Consider the following 13,378-nt stretch of genomic DNA (forward strand, 5'->3'; position numbering starts at 1 on the left):
AACCTGCCATGTGTAAAGCCCCCCCCCTCACCTAACAAATGCATTTCCTCCATGACAGTTCACTGTAACATCAAACAGTTGCAACAAACCCATTTTATAAGAAATCTGGTAGTTTTAAAGTGAACTGTTGACATGTTGCATTGCCAGTAGCTTCTTTTCATTGATTGGACTACAAACCAGGCAGCAACCTACGGTTCTGAAAAGTGAAGCCAATGCAGAAGTGCCTTCAAGTCGAGATGAAAATATATTTCCAGAATATATATCTTCTGTATGGTGATGTATTTCGGAGTGAAACGGGATCGGCAGGCGGGAACACAATGTTGGGAGGAATTTGAATTGATGGCTGAAAGATTAACTCACAACCTCCTCTCACTCTGTGCAGAGCTGAAGTTGCAGATTGATGGATGGATGGATGTCATGATATTATTGGTTCAAATGGTTGGTACTAGCTGATGTAAGCATGTGTTATTGTGTTTCAGGAAGAAAAAGATATTGGACTTAAAGTTAAAAATATGTACTTATTTTAGCATATATTGTTAAAGTGGTGCATAATATGACCAGGGATGGAATCTAATAGGGTTCAAAATACATTTGTCATTTCAGCTCGACATTGCATTCTCTCTGTATAGAAGTCTACTTTTCACTTGATTTATTATCTCAGTAAACATTGTAAACATGAGTTTATAGTCTCAATCTCTAGTTTCAAGTCTTCTTCAATACAGCATGACGTTCATTTAGTAAATGATGGTCCATTTAGAGTCAAATAGACCAGAAAGCATGGGATGCTTTAGGGCGGGGCTACCTTGTGATTGACAGCTACCATCACTACCAATGCAATTAGCTACTGAGATGACTTCAACACTTAGCTGTAAAGTTGATCTTGAATTATGAAGCTAACTTTATTAACAACTTCACAGAATCCAGATGCAGTACGGTTGCTGCTCGCTTGTGTTCGTGCCACCCGTAGCTCCTCAAGAGTACTAATATAGTTACTTGTGTTTACTGGTTGCAAAAATTACAAGATGATGACGAAAACCATAGTCCACAAACCAATGGGTGACGTCACCATGACTACGTCACTACGACTACGTCACCCTGACTACGTCATGACTACGATGACTACGTTCACTTTGTATATACAGTGTATACTACAAACATGTAGAAAGTGATCAAGAACAGGAATTTGACCCCCACCCCAATACAACCCCAGACTTAGATAGTTACCATGCCGTTTCTAACATGGCTCTTTATAGGCCATGACATACAGTACAGGAAGCACGAAGCTATTATCAGCCTCATATTAAATACACAGGGGAATGTCAGTGAGTGACCTGGATGAAAGAGAACATCCCACACACACTCATTAACACACACTCACACACTATGAAAAGGTTTAAACCAGGATGCAGTGTTGAAACTGAGGGGGCAAACTTACATTATCTACCACATTCAGCTGACATGCAGCCTCACAGTTGGCTGTTATCAGATCAGTATCAGTGACGTTTCTGCAACCCCTTATGCTACTAATGTCATGAACGGGGAATTAATGAGCTGAGGTTTCTCAAAGGTGCTGACAGCTTGTTGTTGCTACTGTGTGGCTTTACTGTATGTCACAGATGTGTTCCTACCAGCGTCGCACCGGCACTCAAACGTGATGTTCTGCTTTTGGGAACGGCTCCCGTGTTGCACCCTGTCACCCTGCACTTATAGGATCCAGCTATAATGTGAGTCAGAGGGTTCAGTCTAACACAGACACTCAGTCTGCACTACATTCGATTTCAAAAGAATAAAAAAGAAAAGAAAAACAATTAATACAAACTTTTGGAGAGTGGTTTCATCCCCATGAGTCAACATCTTTTAGCAAGAGGTTCATTTGATCGTGGTTAGAGGTGTAACGATTCATTCGATTAATCAATTAATCGATTGTCAGTCCTATAGATCAATGAATCGTTTTGGTTTCACCAATAATCGATATAATTTAATCAGATGAATCGTGATTCTTACTTATGATTAATGTTTTAATACGTCTAAGACACTCTCTCCGCTGCCAGCATGTAGTCTATTGAAAAATGTTAAAAATAACTGAGCAATGTTTAATTACATTTTTGTAGTCAGCATAAAATATTATGCAGGACTACTTTTTTCGAGAATAAATATGTTATTTTTCACCTTTCAAAATAATACAGATAGTCTCACTTGCATTATTGCATGTTTATTTCATGGATATTGAATTTTGGTTACAAGTTACTGAATTGAATCGTGGTTTACAGAATCGAATCGAATCGTTACAAAAGAAAAAAATCGTCCTTGAATCGAAAACTACTGTATCGTTAATCGAATCGAAGTGAAGCCAAAGATTCACACCCCTAATCGTGGTGGATTATCAGGGTAATTGCAAATATTGTCACAGGTGATGTAAAAAGCTGTCTAGTTTGCTGTCATGGTAGAGAAGTGAAAAATAGAGCCAGATTGGGAAAAAAAACATGATACAGAAGTATTAGAGATTTACGCATATTTGGATGATTATTGGGATAATATCATGAATCATTGTCATGTTATTCTCTCTTACTTTTTTTAAAGTACAGTTGACATTGGCTCAACTGCACTGAGTGAGTTTGATGTTAGTGAGTTATGAGTGTCTAAACTCATTCTGCCTTTAAAACATAGACTGAAGAAAAAACAAACGCTTTGTTCCAAGTGTTTAAACCCCTAAAATGTAGTTAACGGTATAGAGTGGTGAAGTCCCGCCCCTCCATTTCCGGGACATGGGTCCTCAAAAGCAAAAAAATATCAATGCGATTCAATGGGTAGATACAAATTATTTTCTGGTCCCGTTTGAATTGTGCCATGGATTTCACATATGTTCTTTGTGATATTTTACGCTTCATTGACAAAGAGTGCACACATAGCTAACGTTAATGTCCTTTTCTCCACCGTGTTGCCAATGCTAAAATGCTAACGTACGTTAGCAGACTACTGAAGATGAAGTGTATCTGCCCCATAAACACATTTCACTCCGTGTGGCTCTGGTTTTTATGTCACATATTTTTTTTTACACATTACTTACATAACTGAAGCCTCTCATTGTGAGCGAGGAGTTAAATTAACCCTAAAAGGGTGGCCATGTACTTTTAAACGTCTGTGGCAGAAAAGGAAATGACGCTACTCACCTCCGCCTGAAGGCCGTGGAGCACCTGCTCCCTCTTTTCTTCTTCCTCCTCTGAAAATAGATCCTTCTCACTGGAGGCCCAACTGTTCACTTCGTACAAGTAAAAACGTGCGGCTCACCGCCAGAACTGATCAATATGCTGTCAGACCGTTGGTTCCTTGAGTGCTTTGGTCGTGAAGAACGTAAAAAAAAAATAAAGAAAACGTCCCAGACCCACAATTGTACGTAACATGTTTCGTCGTCGGGTAACGTGACATTTCGCTAAATGCTCCTGTCCAATGTCCCGTTGGTATTTTGGGGGATTAGGTTTTGGCGTTACACTAATCATGCTGTTTAAACATATTTATCTTCATTGTACTTACATACGTGTGTACACAGACAGGACAGCACAGAGGTTAATAGCGGTAGCACTTTCTGTTAGCCGGTTAGCTTCCACAGGGTTACAGCTGCCTGTATCACAGCACACGTATATAGTATAATTACTAATAACTTATTAGTAATAAGTATAAATACTTCTGCTGCGATTATAATGTTGAGAAGTCTCCACAGTCCCTAAATATACCACACCCTCCCGCCAGTCCTGGTTTATCTGGAGGTCCTGCAGAGCTGGAGAACATTCTAGCTCACAATGAGGTTTCAAGTTGTCCATCATCACTACTGGGAGGCTCTCATCAGCGCCATCTGTTGGTGAACACACGCATAGCACCTGACGTTACAAAAGAAGAAGACCAGAGTCTAATTACTTCCCCATTTGTTTCTGTTTATTGTCAGGTATAATAACTTGTACACTACAAAGAATGACTTGCAGAACCAAAGGGGCGACGCTATACTTGGAATAAATTAACAGGATTGCAGAGTATCATAGTCGGGTTAAGTCTGGTTACGCTGGGAATGCAACACTGTGTGAGTGACACGAGGCCGGACGAATGGAAAGGAAGACTTAGGGTGATCCCTGATTGTGTCGCCAGTTTGTTTACTGCACTACTGAAGCTGTAGATAAGTGGAGGCATGACAGAGTCCGCTGATGTCTCTGCTCCGCCAGGTTTACATCACAACTATTCTCCCGCTGAAGCTGGAAACCAGGGGACCTCTGACGGGAACACGTTGCAGCCCATTATACGAGGGATTAGAATATGTGGTGGCTGGAAACATACAGTAGAATAGAATAATGGACTCTCCTCTCCACACGGGGGGATGTGTGTTTCTGTTCCAGGCTCATCCTCCTCAATGCAGGCAGAGCCACAATGGCTTGCACTAAAATCAACCACCACAATAGGCCGGTATGCCATAATGGCAGTCGTGGGGGTAACTGTGGCCAAAGACTTCATGCCACCAGCTACAATCAGAGCGTTTTAAAACCCACAGCTGTGAATCTTCACCCTGCCCGCTCATCTGGTAGTGACAGTGAGCCCTCGCGACGCCGAAAGACTGATTTCCGTGTAAAAACGTGGACATGAACAGTACATTTTCAAAGGGAAATACATTTGCATCACAATCTCATCTCCGAAGAATGATGCTTTACTTGCTCGTGGCAGAAATGATAAATAAATTAAATAATAAATAAACAAATAAATACAGTAATCATTAAACAGCTGTGGTCAACACAAATGTATGCATGGAGACGTTTTGCAGACAGTTTTTTCCTGTACAGTACCGTGCAGCAGCCGCAGGTGCAGGCTGCAGCGGTGGACACATAAATAATTACCTCACTGGTCGTCCCAGAGGGGACACGCACACACACACACACACACACACACACACACACACTCACACTCACACTCACACTCACACTCACTCTCACATAAAGTCAGCATTAGTGGAATCAACATAATAATTTAAACAGGGAAGAGTAAAATGACATAATAAATAGTCCCTTCTACCTCTGTATGCAGGTGGCTGACGTACTGTATAGGCCAGCGGGAGCACAGGCGCTCTCTACTCTCCTTCCAGTCTCTCCTGATGCATCATGCTTAACAAGCCTCCTCAAACTAGATGGAATATACAGTGCATAGTTTACAAAGCCAGAACTTAAGATACTTTACATCTATACAGACAAACCTATATAATACAGTTGTTGATTATTTAAAAAAAAGTTCCTTTCTTTTTTCTTTTTTTCGCTCCCCGTTCCACTTCCTCGTTTGTTCTAACTTCCGTTGATCTCTGTGCTTCGGTGAAATGGAAGTCTTTGGGGTGATGAGGACATGATGATGATGGTTTTCTGAAATGTACAGTAAGCCGTTGATGTGTCCCCTTTATGTCTTCTACTCAGCTCCTATTGTTAGGATATATATTATATATATATGTATATATTTATATAGTATATACTTTTTAATGGATTCATTTTTGGTTGCGTTGTGGAAGAAGAGAAAGAAAGTGCTAACATACAGCAAGATTTGTTCTTTGGGCTCTACCAAATTCATTTTTTGACATGTCAGCCATTTCCGTTAATACCTTGTTTACGTGAAGACATGAACGATGACGGACAATTTTCGCATTAATGTGCTATATCAAAATACATTTCTCCTCGTTGATCCAGGCTCTGAGTGTGAAAGAGATGATGGTCTGGGGTCGGGGAGTTACGGGCCCCACTGTGGAGGGTTAAAGGTCACGGCTGAACCGGAGCACAGTACAATGAGTGGGACTCCTCCTCTGTCGTTCCCCATGCGTTCAGAAGCCGGGGCTGTCGTAGCTGCTGCGGCTGTAGTAACTGTGGTGGCTGCGGGAGCGACTCTTGCTGCGGCTCCAGCTCCGGCTCTGGCTGCGGCTTCGACTCCAGCTCCGGCTCCGGCTGTGGCTCCGGTTGTGGCTCCGGCTGTGGCTTCTGCTGCGGCTGTAGCTGCTGTAGCTGCGGCTGCGGCTGGACCGCGACGGGCTGCTGTCGTAGCTGGACGACGAAGGACTGGGCCGGTAGTACGGGATCGGCCGCTTCCGAGCACTGGGGAGAGAGGGAGCAGGAGACGGGGGCGTTAACGCTCACATCGGACACTCTGACGAGTTAGTCGTGGTCAGGCCGATGGAAAAACACACATGATGTGTTAAGACAAAGATTTAGTAGCAAATCAGTGTTAGATTACGGAAGTGATAGACTTATGATCAGAACAGGATCTGAAAGAGAGCAGCGATGTGGGTTAAAAAAAAAGAAGCTCCACACACACTCACACACACTTTGCAGAGTAATGCATGTCGTTAGTTTAAGCTTAAGCATAAATTGCCTTGTTAATAGCCACCCTGGAAGTGCTTCCTGTAAGGTAATTAGCTGTTAGTCCCCAAGAGAACCTCATCTTCTCAGTGGAGGCCGACACCCAGAGAAATCAACAGTCAACAGTGCGGAGAGAGATAAACGCTATCAAGGTGTCCCTGCTGCTGCAAGGTGTCTTTCACCTTGTCATTTCAGCGGCGTGCAGATTGCTGTGTCTTCTATATCTTCCACGGGAAAACAGAGCGTGTGCAATAGAGATATCCAGCATAATAGACCGTGATAGCGTTTTAATCTCTGCATCCTCGTGTTACAACATTAGTGCCTAACCGCAGAGGGGTGTAGCTTTAGAGGTGCTGTGAGTTCCTTTCAGGAAGGAGACGAAGGAGCAGAAAGAGGACAGAGAAATAAACAGGAGGAGGCCAGGTTTACTCAGGGGAGCTCTGATGGTTTGCTGTTGGGGCCGAGTTTCAGGAGTCAGACAGTTCCTGCTGCACGGCAACTGTTACCAGGGTAACTAGCCTGCAGCAGTTCTGCAGCATCCCGTTGTCTTGGCATCAGGACCTTTAGGACCGGAGTGAAAGATGACAAGGTACACACATTTCACCCCTGACGTTATTTAGCACTTTTCTCTTTACGTTCTCATAACTAACAATTAAAAAACACACAAATCAGTGAATTAAGAGATCAAATAAGCTCAATAAATCAATACACATTTCAAGTTGTAATTCTTCATTATTATATTGATTTTCTGCCACACTAACGTTTCTGATACAACAATCCTAAATGAATACCCACCTTCATTTCTATTTGAACTGTTTTAGAGAGGCTTTGAGTCAACCTCATAGTATTTTTGGAGGCTGTTGTTTGTGGCGTTGTTCAATTGTGTTACATTATTCAGAGAGGTGTTTGTGTTGGTCAGCCAACCTCATTGATATAATGGACAGAAACACCTGCCAGTTTAACCACAAACTACATCCTGCAGACTGCAGACTGCAGACTTCAGCCAAAACAAAAAAAAAGGACATCCTCTGCATGTTTTCAGGGTAATGAAACAACAACAATAACTAATTTAATCTGTATTCATGTAGAGTTTATATTCTCCAATGTTTGACTTGACTGTCAATCAAAGTTAAAGGTCATATTGATAACATTTTTATTTGAAAGAATAATTAAAAAAAGAAAGAATAATACATCCACAGAGCTTTTAGAAAGGTGTAGAATTGAAGAATCACTTTTTTGAAATTCACATTTTTTGATTGTGAATTAATCAATTTGAAAAAATTGATGGGTCCAAAATGAATGTTTTGTTTACCCCGTGTAGATGTGTAACGTGAGGCTTACAACGAAAGATTCATCACTTGACATGAGTGAGTCTGTCAGAGTGTCACTCCACTCACCATGAAACTGCAGGTTGTGCAACGAACTGGCAACCAATTGAGGGGCATGCGCTTTGTGACGTGAATGCAATGTAAGGGGGGAGTGCGACATCTAGTGGCTGGATGTTGTCAATGTTGTCAATAGCACCTTTAAAGGAGTCATCACCTGGTTTTATACGTATCCAGCCCCCCTTGGATCGCTTTGGATCAATTCGTAAAACTTATTAGAAAAAAAAAAAAAAATTTTAATCAAACATTGAGCTTGTTCTGACCCTTTTTCGTACCGCGATTTTATCACGCGAGATTACGCGCGAGGTTTTGACTGGTCCGGATGTGCATTGTATAATATGTAATGAGGCGCGCGTTGATTCGCCGCAGGAAGGACAGAGCCGGGGGGGCTTGCCTGCATGCAGACTCCAAAACATAATGGCGGCGCTTCGGCGATTTCAGGTAGCGGACGGGGCGGGGTTGGGTGGTGAAAGAGGGGTGGGCTTATGCAAGTAGCCGCCACGGTGACGTCACCGAAGGCGCAGAATCAAAATCTCGTGCTTTAGGAATGCACACCCTTGTGTGCTATTCCTGTTCGGAAAAAGAGCAGAAGCGAAAAAACGGCGCCACTTTCAAACTCCAGCCTTTCAGGCAAGTTTCAACTGAGGTCAAACACAGATATGCATGTTTTAACAAGAGAAATTGCGATTTCCTGGTGATGACTCCTTTAAGGCAATAAAGGCCTCTCTCAAGGAAAGTTTCATTTTTAATATGTTGTTGTTGTGGAAAGCAGAATTTCATTATAATTTATTATTAGCCAGACTGATATTAATGTAGAAAAGCAGGAACACGCCTCATCCCATTGTGCCTGCTGTTTGATATTAGATTTAATACCCAGAAGTGTAAAAGCTGAAAATAAAATACAACACAAACAAACCGTCTTGTAGGAGCCGTATTACTCTGTCTGCTGGAAGAAAGTCCACAAAGTTGTGAGTAAATGTCTGATCTGATAGAAAACATACGATCAGGATGCTGGACAGCTGTGTTACCTGGTGATCCTGCGAGCCTCCATGAAGCTGGGTGAATCTCTTCTCCTCTTGCGAATGGGCGAGTAGCTGCGTGAACGGCGGCGAGCTCGGCTGTCGTCGTCGGAGCGGTTTGGGCTGTCCCTCTCTCTGCACGACACACAGAACACCATCAGCACGACAGATCAGGAGATTTAAACCAGAAGCTTTGAAATAAAAAGACAAGGAGGTTTCACCTGGAGTTGTTCTGTCGGTTGTGGGGGGACTTGGCCTTGCTGAGGCCTCTGTCTCTGGAGGCGGAGCGAGAGGATGAGCGCCCGCTGCTCCAGGAGCTGCTGCGCTGCCGGAGGTTTGGTTTGCTCCGAGACTCCTCCTTCTTCCTGCCAGACGTGTGTGGGTGGCGTCCCGGAGATGCTGACGTGCTCCGGTGGTGTGCCTGACCCCGACTGGAGCGGTGGTGACGCTTGGAAGAGTGGCCGCCTTTTGTCCTGGAGAAACGGGCATAAAAATACAGCAAAGATCAAGCAGTTCTCAAGCCCTTTATGTCTTTATGCCACTTTCCGGAAGTCTGCATTCCTGCAGACTTTGCCTAAGTTAATTACCCACAGTTCATAGCGTTGTGACGTTAAACCATAGACCATGAGATGAAAATGTTATGTGATGTCAAGTGCTGTCCCATCTGTATTATGCCTTTTCAAACCATTGCAGCGTCTCACAGTCAAGCGTTTACCACGTGACGTCAGTTGAGACCCTGAGGGTTCAGGGCTTGAGGCTTAAGGGGGAACTGGGATTGGGCCCTAAAGTGGAAAGATGTATTGCTACACCAAGTCCTGCAGTGGGAGTGAAAACGTACTTTCTCTGGTGACGGGAGTTCCTCCCTCTGTGAGCGTGGTTGTGCTGGGAGTGGGCTGAGTCGCTGCTGTGTGCAGGGGAGGTCTTATTCTGGCCTCGCTGGCTCCCTCGCCTCCCTGTCGTCTGGGTTACGGAGCTCCCTACAGCGGTGTTCCTGCCGTCCACACTCCCAGCCTCTCCTGCTGCGCACATCTGTCCTGCCTGGCTCCTGCTGGGGGCGCTGTGGAGCTTGTGCTCTCTCAGCAGAGTGGACTGGATGCTGGTAGAGTTAGCAGTCAGCAGACGGAGCTTCTGTAGAAAAAATGATGACCAACAAAGGAAAAAAAAGAACAGAAAGAAAAAAAAAAAAGAAAAAAAGGACAAAAAGAGCATTAGAGTGTTTCCAGGCTGGTGATTGAGCGCTACGGTGTACTTGCCAAAAGAAGGTAAACATCTAAAAGAAAAAAGGTCTAGGTTTTCTCCATATGGCTTATAGATAGTCCTCTATGGTGCAGCGCATGCAATACTTGGCATGCAAAACCATAATGAGTTGAAGAAATCATAATCGCAAAAACAAACAAAAAGAAACTAGGAGGAGGAGGAAGAGAGGGAAAAAAATAAACAAAACTGTGAACAAAATAAGTTTAAGAGCAAAGGCAGAAAGTACAGAGCTATAGATTTGTAGAGTAGAAAAAGAGGACTTCTTCAGGTTGTTTTTTTTTTAGTAATGGTTAAAAAAAATGAAACAAAACAGAAAGAGAAGACAACTTGACGGAACATCACAGAAATGGAAGGAACAAAATAAAGATCACAATTATTGAATCAATCGAATCAGAAAACAAATCGTCTGCTACTCAATTTTTCTCTTTCTGGATTTTTTTTTCCTGTAGACAATTGCTGAGATGTGAACAGCGACCCATTTTCTTTGTTTTTTTTCAATGGTTACTCTTGTTTAACTCCCTTCTGGTTAACATCCACTTACCAATAAAGTGGTATTCCCTCCTTTAGTAGGTAAGGTATGAAGAAAAGGGAAAAGTGGGGCAACATAAGTGCATCATTAGATTCACAAAATGCAAGAGAAAAAGACACAAAACCCTTCCCTGCCAGTGACTCATGAGACAATGCATGGAAATCAATGGAAAAGAACTCAAAAGCAAAGAGGAGAACCACAGTGTGCAGGGAATCCCTCACACCGAGAGTAAATCCTCTGGGCCCAGCCACCTTCCTAAACATCAGAGAGCGACTGGCTGGCGAGAGTTAAAGGGATTTTTTTCGTTCTCCACATAGCATCTACCACGAGTATTACTTTACTGCCTGACACGTTTCCAGGCTGCAGTAACGACTTCCTCAGTGCTCCTTGATATGGGCACTTACAGTTATCACAATAGCAAACTTTCCTGCTAATGTTCCATCGGCTTCGACCACATTTTACGGCAATCAAAGGTTATTTGTTTGGGGACTTGACTAAGAACCCCAGAAAAGCATTTGGTCACTAAAATGTCAGTAAATTTGCATTTAACTAATAAAACAATGAGAATGAGATTAGATTGTTTGAGATTTTGTGCAAAGTGAAAAAAAGGATAAGTCTGGAAATATTTTTGGATTTTTCTTCTCATCAATAAATCCCACGAAAAGACCAAAATTGGAGCTCCAAATATTACATTGATGAGCTGCACTTGCATTGGGTGACATGCTCCTTCATTAGCATGAACGTGGGCACTGTGGATTATCTGAGACAACAAACAAGCACAGACAGTCCTCATGCTAAGAATACTAGAGCACCGAATGTGCGTTAATCCTCTGCTGAAAATAGTATTTCCTCCTGTGTTACAAACGACAGTGCCCAGATGTTTTAGAAAACAACAGCAGCTAGCTTCGCTCCAAATTTCCCATCAACCTCAGCTGCATTGATGCTAATAAGCTAATGTTAGCATGCTAACACACTAAACTAACACAATGAACATTACACCAGCTAAACATCAGCATTGTGATTTTGTACATGTTAGCATGCAGACTAGCCACTGTGCTTAAAATATTCCATCGTCATGGTAACTAACGGTGGAGTGTACTGTTGGACGAACACATTTTAGGTCTTTTCGAGGGATTTGCTCATAGTAAGAAAAACCTGTAATAAGCAATGCCAGCCTTATCCTATAACTGTGTTTTATAGAGGGGGAGTTCAAATACATCCCATACAATGGATAAGTACTTCAGTGGGAGTTCGGAGCTGAGGTTTGTGATGCATAGTTATACACTGCTCACTGTACGCAGGCTATAAAAAGAGGGTAAATCTCCAAAAGGCGTTTTGTGTGAAAGCAAATAGAGCCGGCTCTTGCGCATGCATTACAAAGTGCTGCCTGAACGGCTTCGTTAATCTGAGAGACAACAAAAGCACCGACTGGTCCCCGCAGACAGAAGAGCCGTTCTCCACGAGAGGGGAGACAACGAAGCGGTATCATAAGAAAACACACAACCAGGGGTGCTTATGACAGTTGTTAGAAACAGTCGTGGAAATCAATGTGGTGGAAATCATAAGACGGATGTACTAATTCACCGACAAACAGAGAGATGCTGGACAAACAGGAATGCATTCTACCAGAAGAGAAAGCAAAGGAAAAACTGGAGAAAGAAATGGACCTGGAAGATAGAGCGGGATATTGGACTTCAGAATGAAGTTAAGGAGGAAAGAGAAAAACCAGAGCGCTACGTAATCCAATCATAATCCATGAAGTGAAATCAATTTGGTTAGAGACCATTGGTAAATAAGAGAGAGAGAGAGAGAGAGAGAGAGAGAGAGAGAGAGAGAGAGAGAGAGAGAGAGAGAGAGAAACATTGACGTCACTCAGGCTAGGGTGCTTGTCACATTCTCATCTGCATAAAGATCACGTGCGTAGGCAAAGCATTACCTACCTTCCATTTCAATCAGTGACACGTATGCAATATCAACACAAAAAGGAAAGAAAGAAAAAAAGAAAAAAAGGAGAAAGGAACGTTCTCCGCAGCGAAATGGGAAAAAGACAATGACCTCTTTTAGTATCAAAGCTACATATTGTGTCCAGAGACTAGAAATAAACAAACCAAAAAAGTACAAAGAAAAATAGAAGGGAGAAAACTAAAATAAAATCCAGATGGAATCCAAACCAAAATTAGAAACAAAAGGATGAATCTATAATCTACATGATTTGCTTTGTCTTTTTCGCTTGTACAAATGCAGCCATATTTGTATCAAAACGGGGGGAGGGGGGGGGGGGGGGAGGATAGAGGTAAGCGGATAGAGTTATTTTTCATATTAGTGGACATCCATGTAGAGTAGCTAGGAGGAAGGAGGAAGGAGGAAGAGGAGGACATGCAGAGCTGGCAGATGTGAAAGATACATGGGAAGAAAAAGGCCAGGACAACAAGAGTGAGACGTGAGTCACACATGACACGGATGAACAGGTAGGAGAGGAGGAGGAGGAGGAGGAGGAAGAGGAGGGCTAGAAGAGTGTTGGAAGGGCAGTCACTGCTAAGATGGACAACTAGAGAGTCAGCACATTTGAAAGGGACCCCAGTCACATTATGGCCTTCTTCAGTAGCAGCACGTCTCTACTCTATGTTGGGACGTCAGCCCAACTTTCATTCATTTTTTTTTTAATGTATTTATCACTATAAACACAGGTACGTCAACAGGGAGCTTACATTCAAAATGGCTTGGGTCCCTTTAAAATAACAGTCATGTTAATACATGTGTGAGTTGTCCCAGTTATTTTCAAGAGTCCATGTACGTGTGTTTGAAGTGTTTGAAGACATC

General features: G+C 42.8%; 1 protein-coding gene across 1 annotated transcript in view; it reads right to left on the minus strand.

Moving 5' to 3' along the window:
- Nucleotides 1-3,910: 3,910 nt before the first annotated feature.
- Nucleotides 3,911-13,378, minus strand: part of srrm3 (serine/arginine repetitive matrix 3) — a 70,941-nt gene continuing 61,473 nt past the window's right edge. The window contains exons 11-14 of the mRNA XM_084028532.1: nt 9,611-9,900; nt 8,994-9,245; nt 8,782-8,907; nt 3,911-6,104 (exon numbers count right to left, since the gene is read on the minus strand). Of these exons, the coding sequence (XP_083884658.1) occupies nt 5,837-6,104; nt 8,782-8,907; nt 8,994-9,245; nt 9,611-9,900 (936 nt within the window). The 3' untranslated portion in view covers nt 3,911-5,836. The remainder of the gene's footprint in view (nt 6,105-8,781; nt 8,908-8,993; nt 9,246-9,610; nt 9,901-13,378) is intronic.

This window comes from Eutrigla gurnardus (genome assembly GCF_963514095.1).
Source record: "Eutrigla gurnardus genome assembly, chromosome: 15".
Lineage (NCBI taxonomy): Eukaryota > Metazoa > Chordata > Actinopteri > Perciformes > Triglidae > Eutrigla > Eutrigla gurnardus.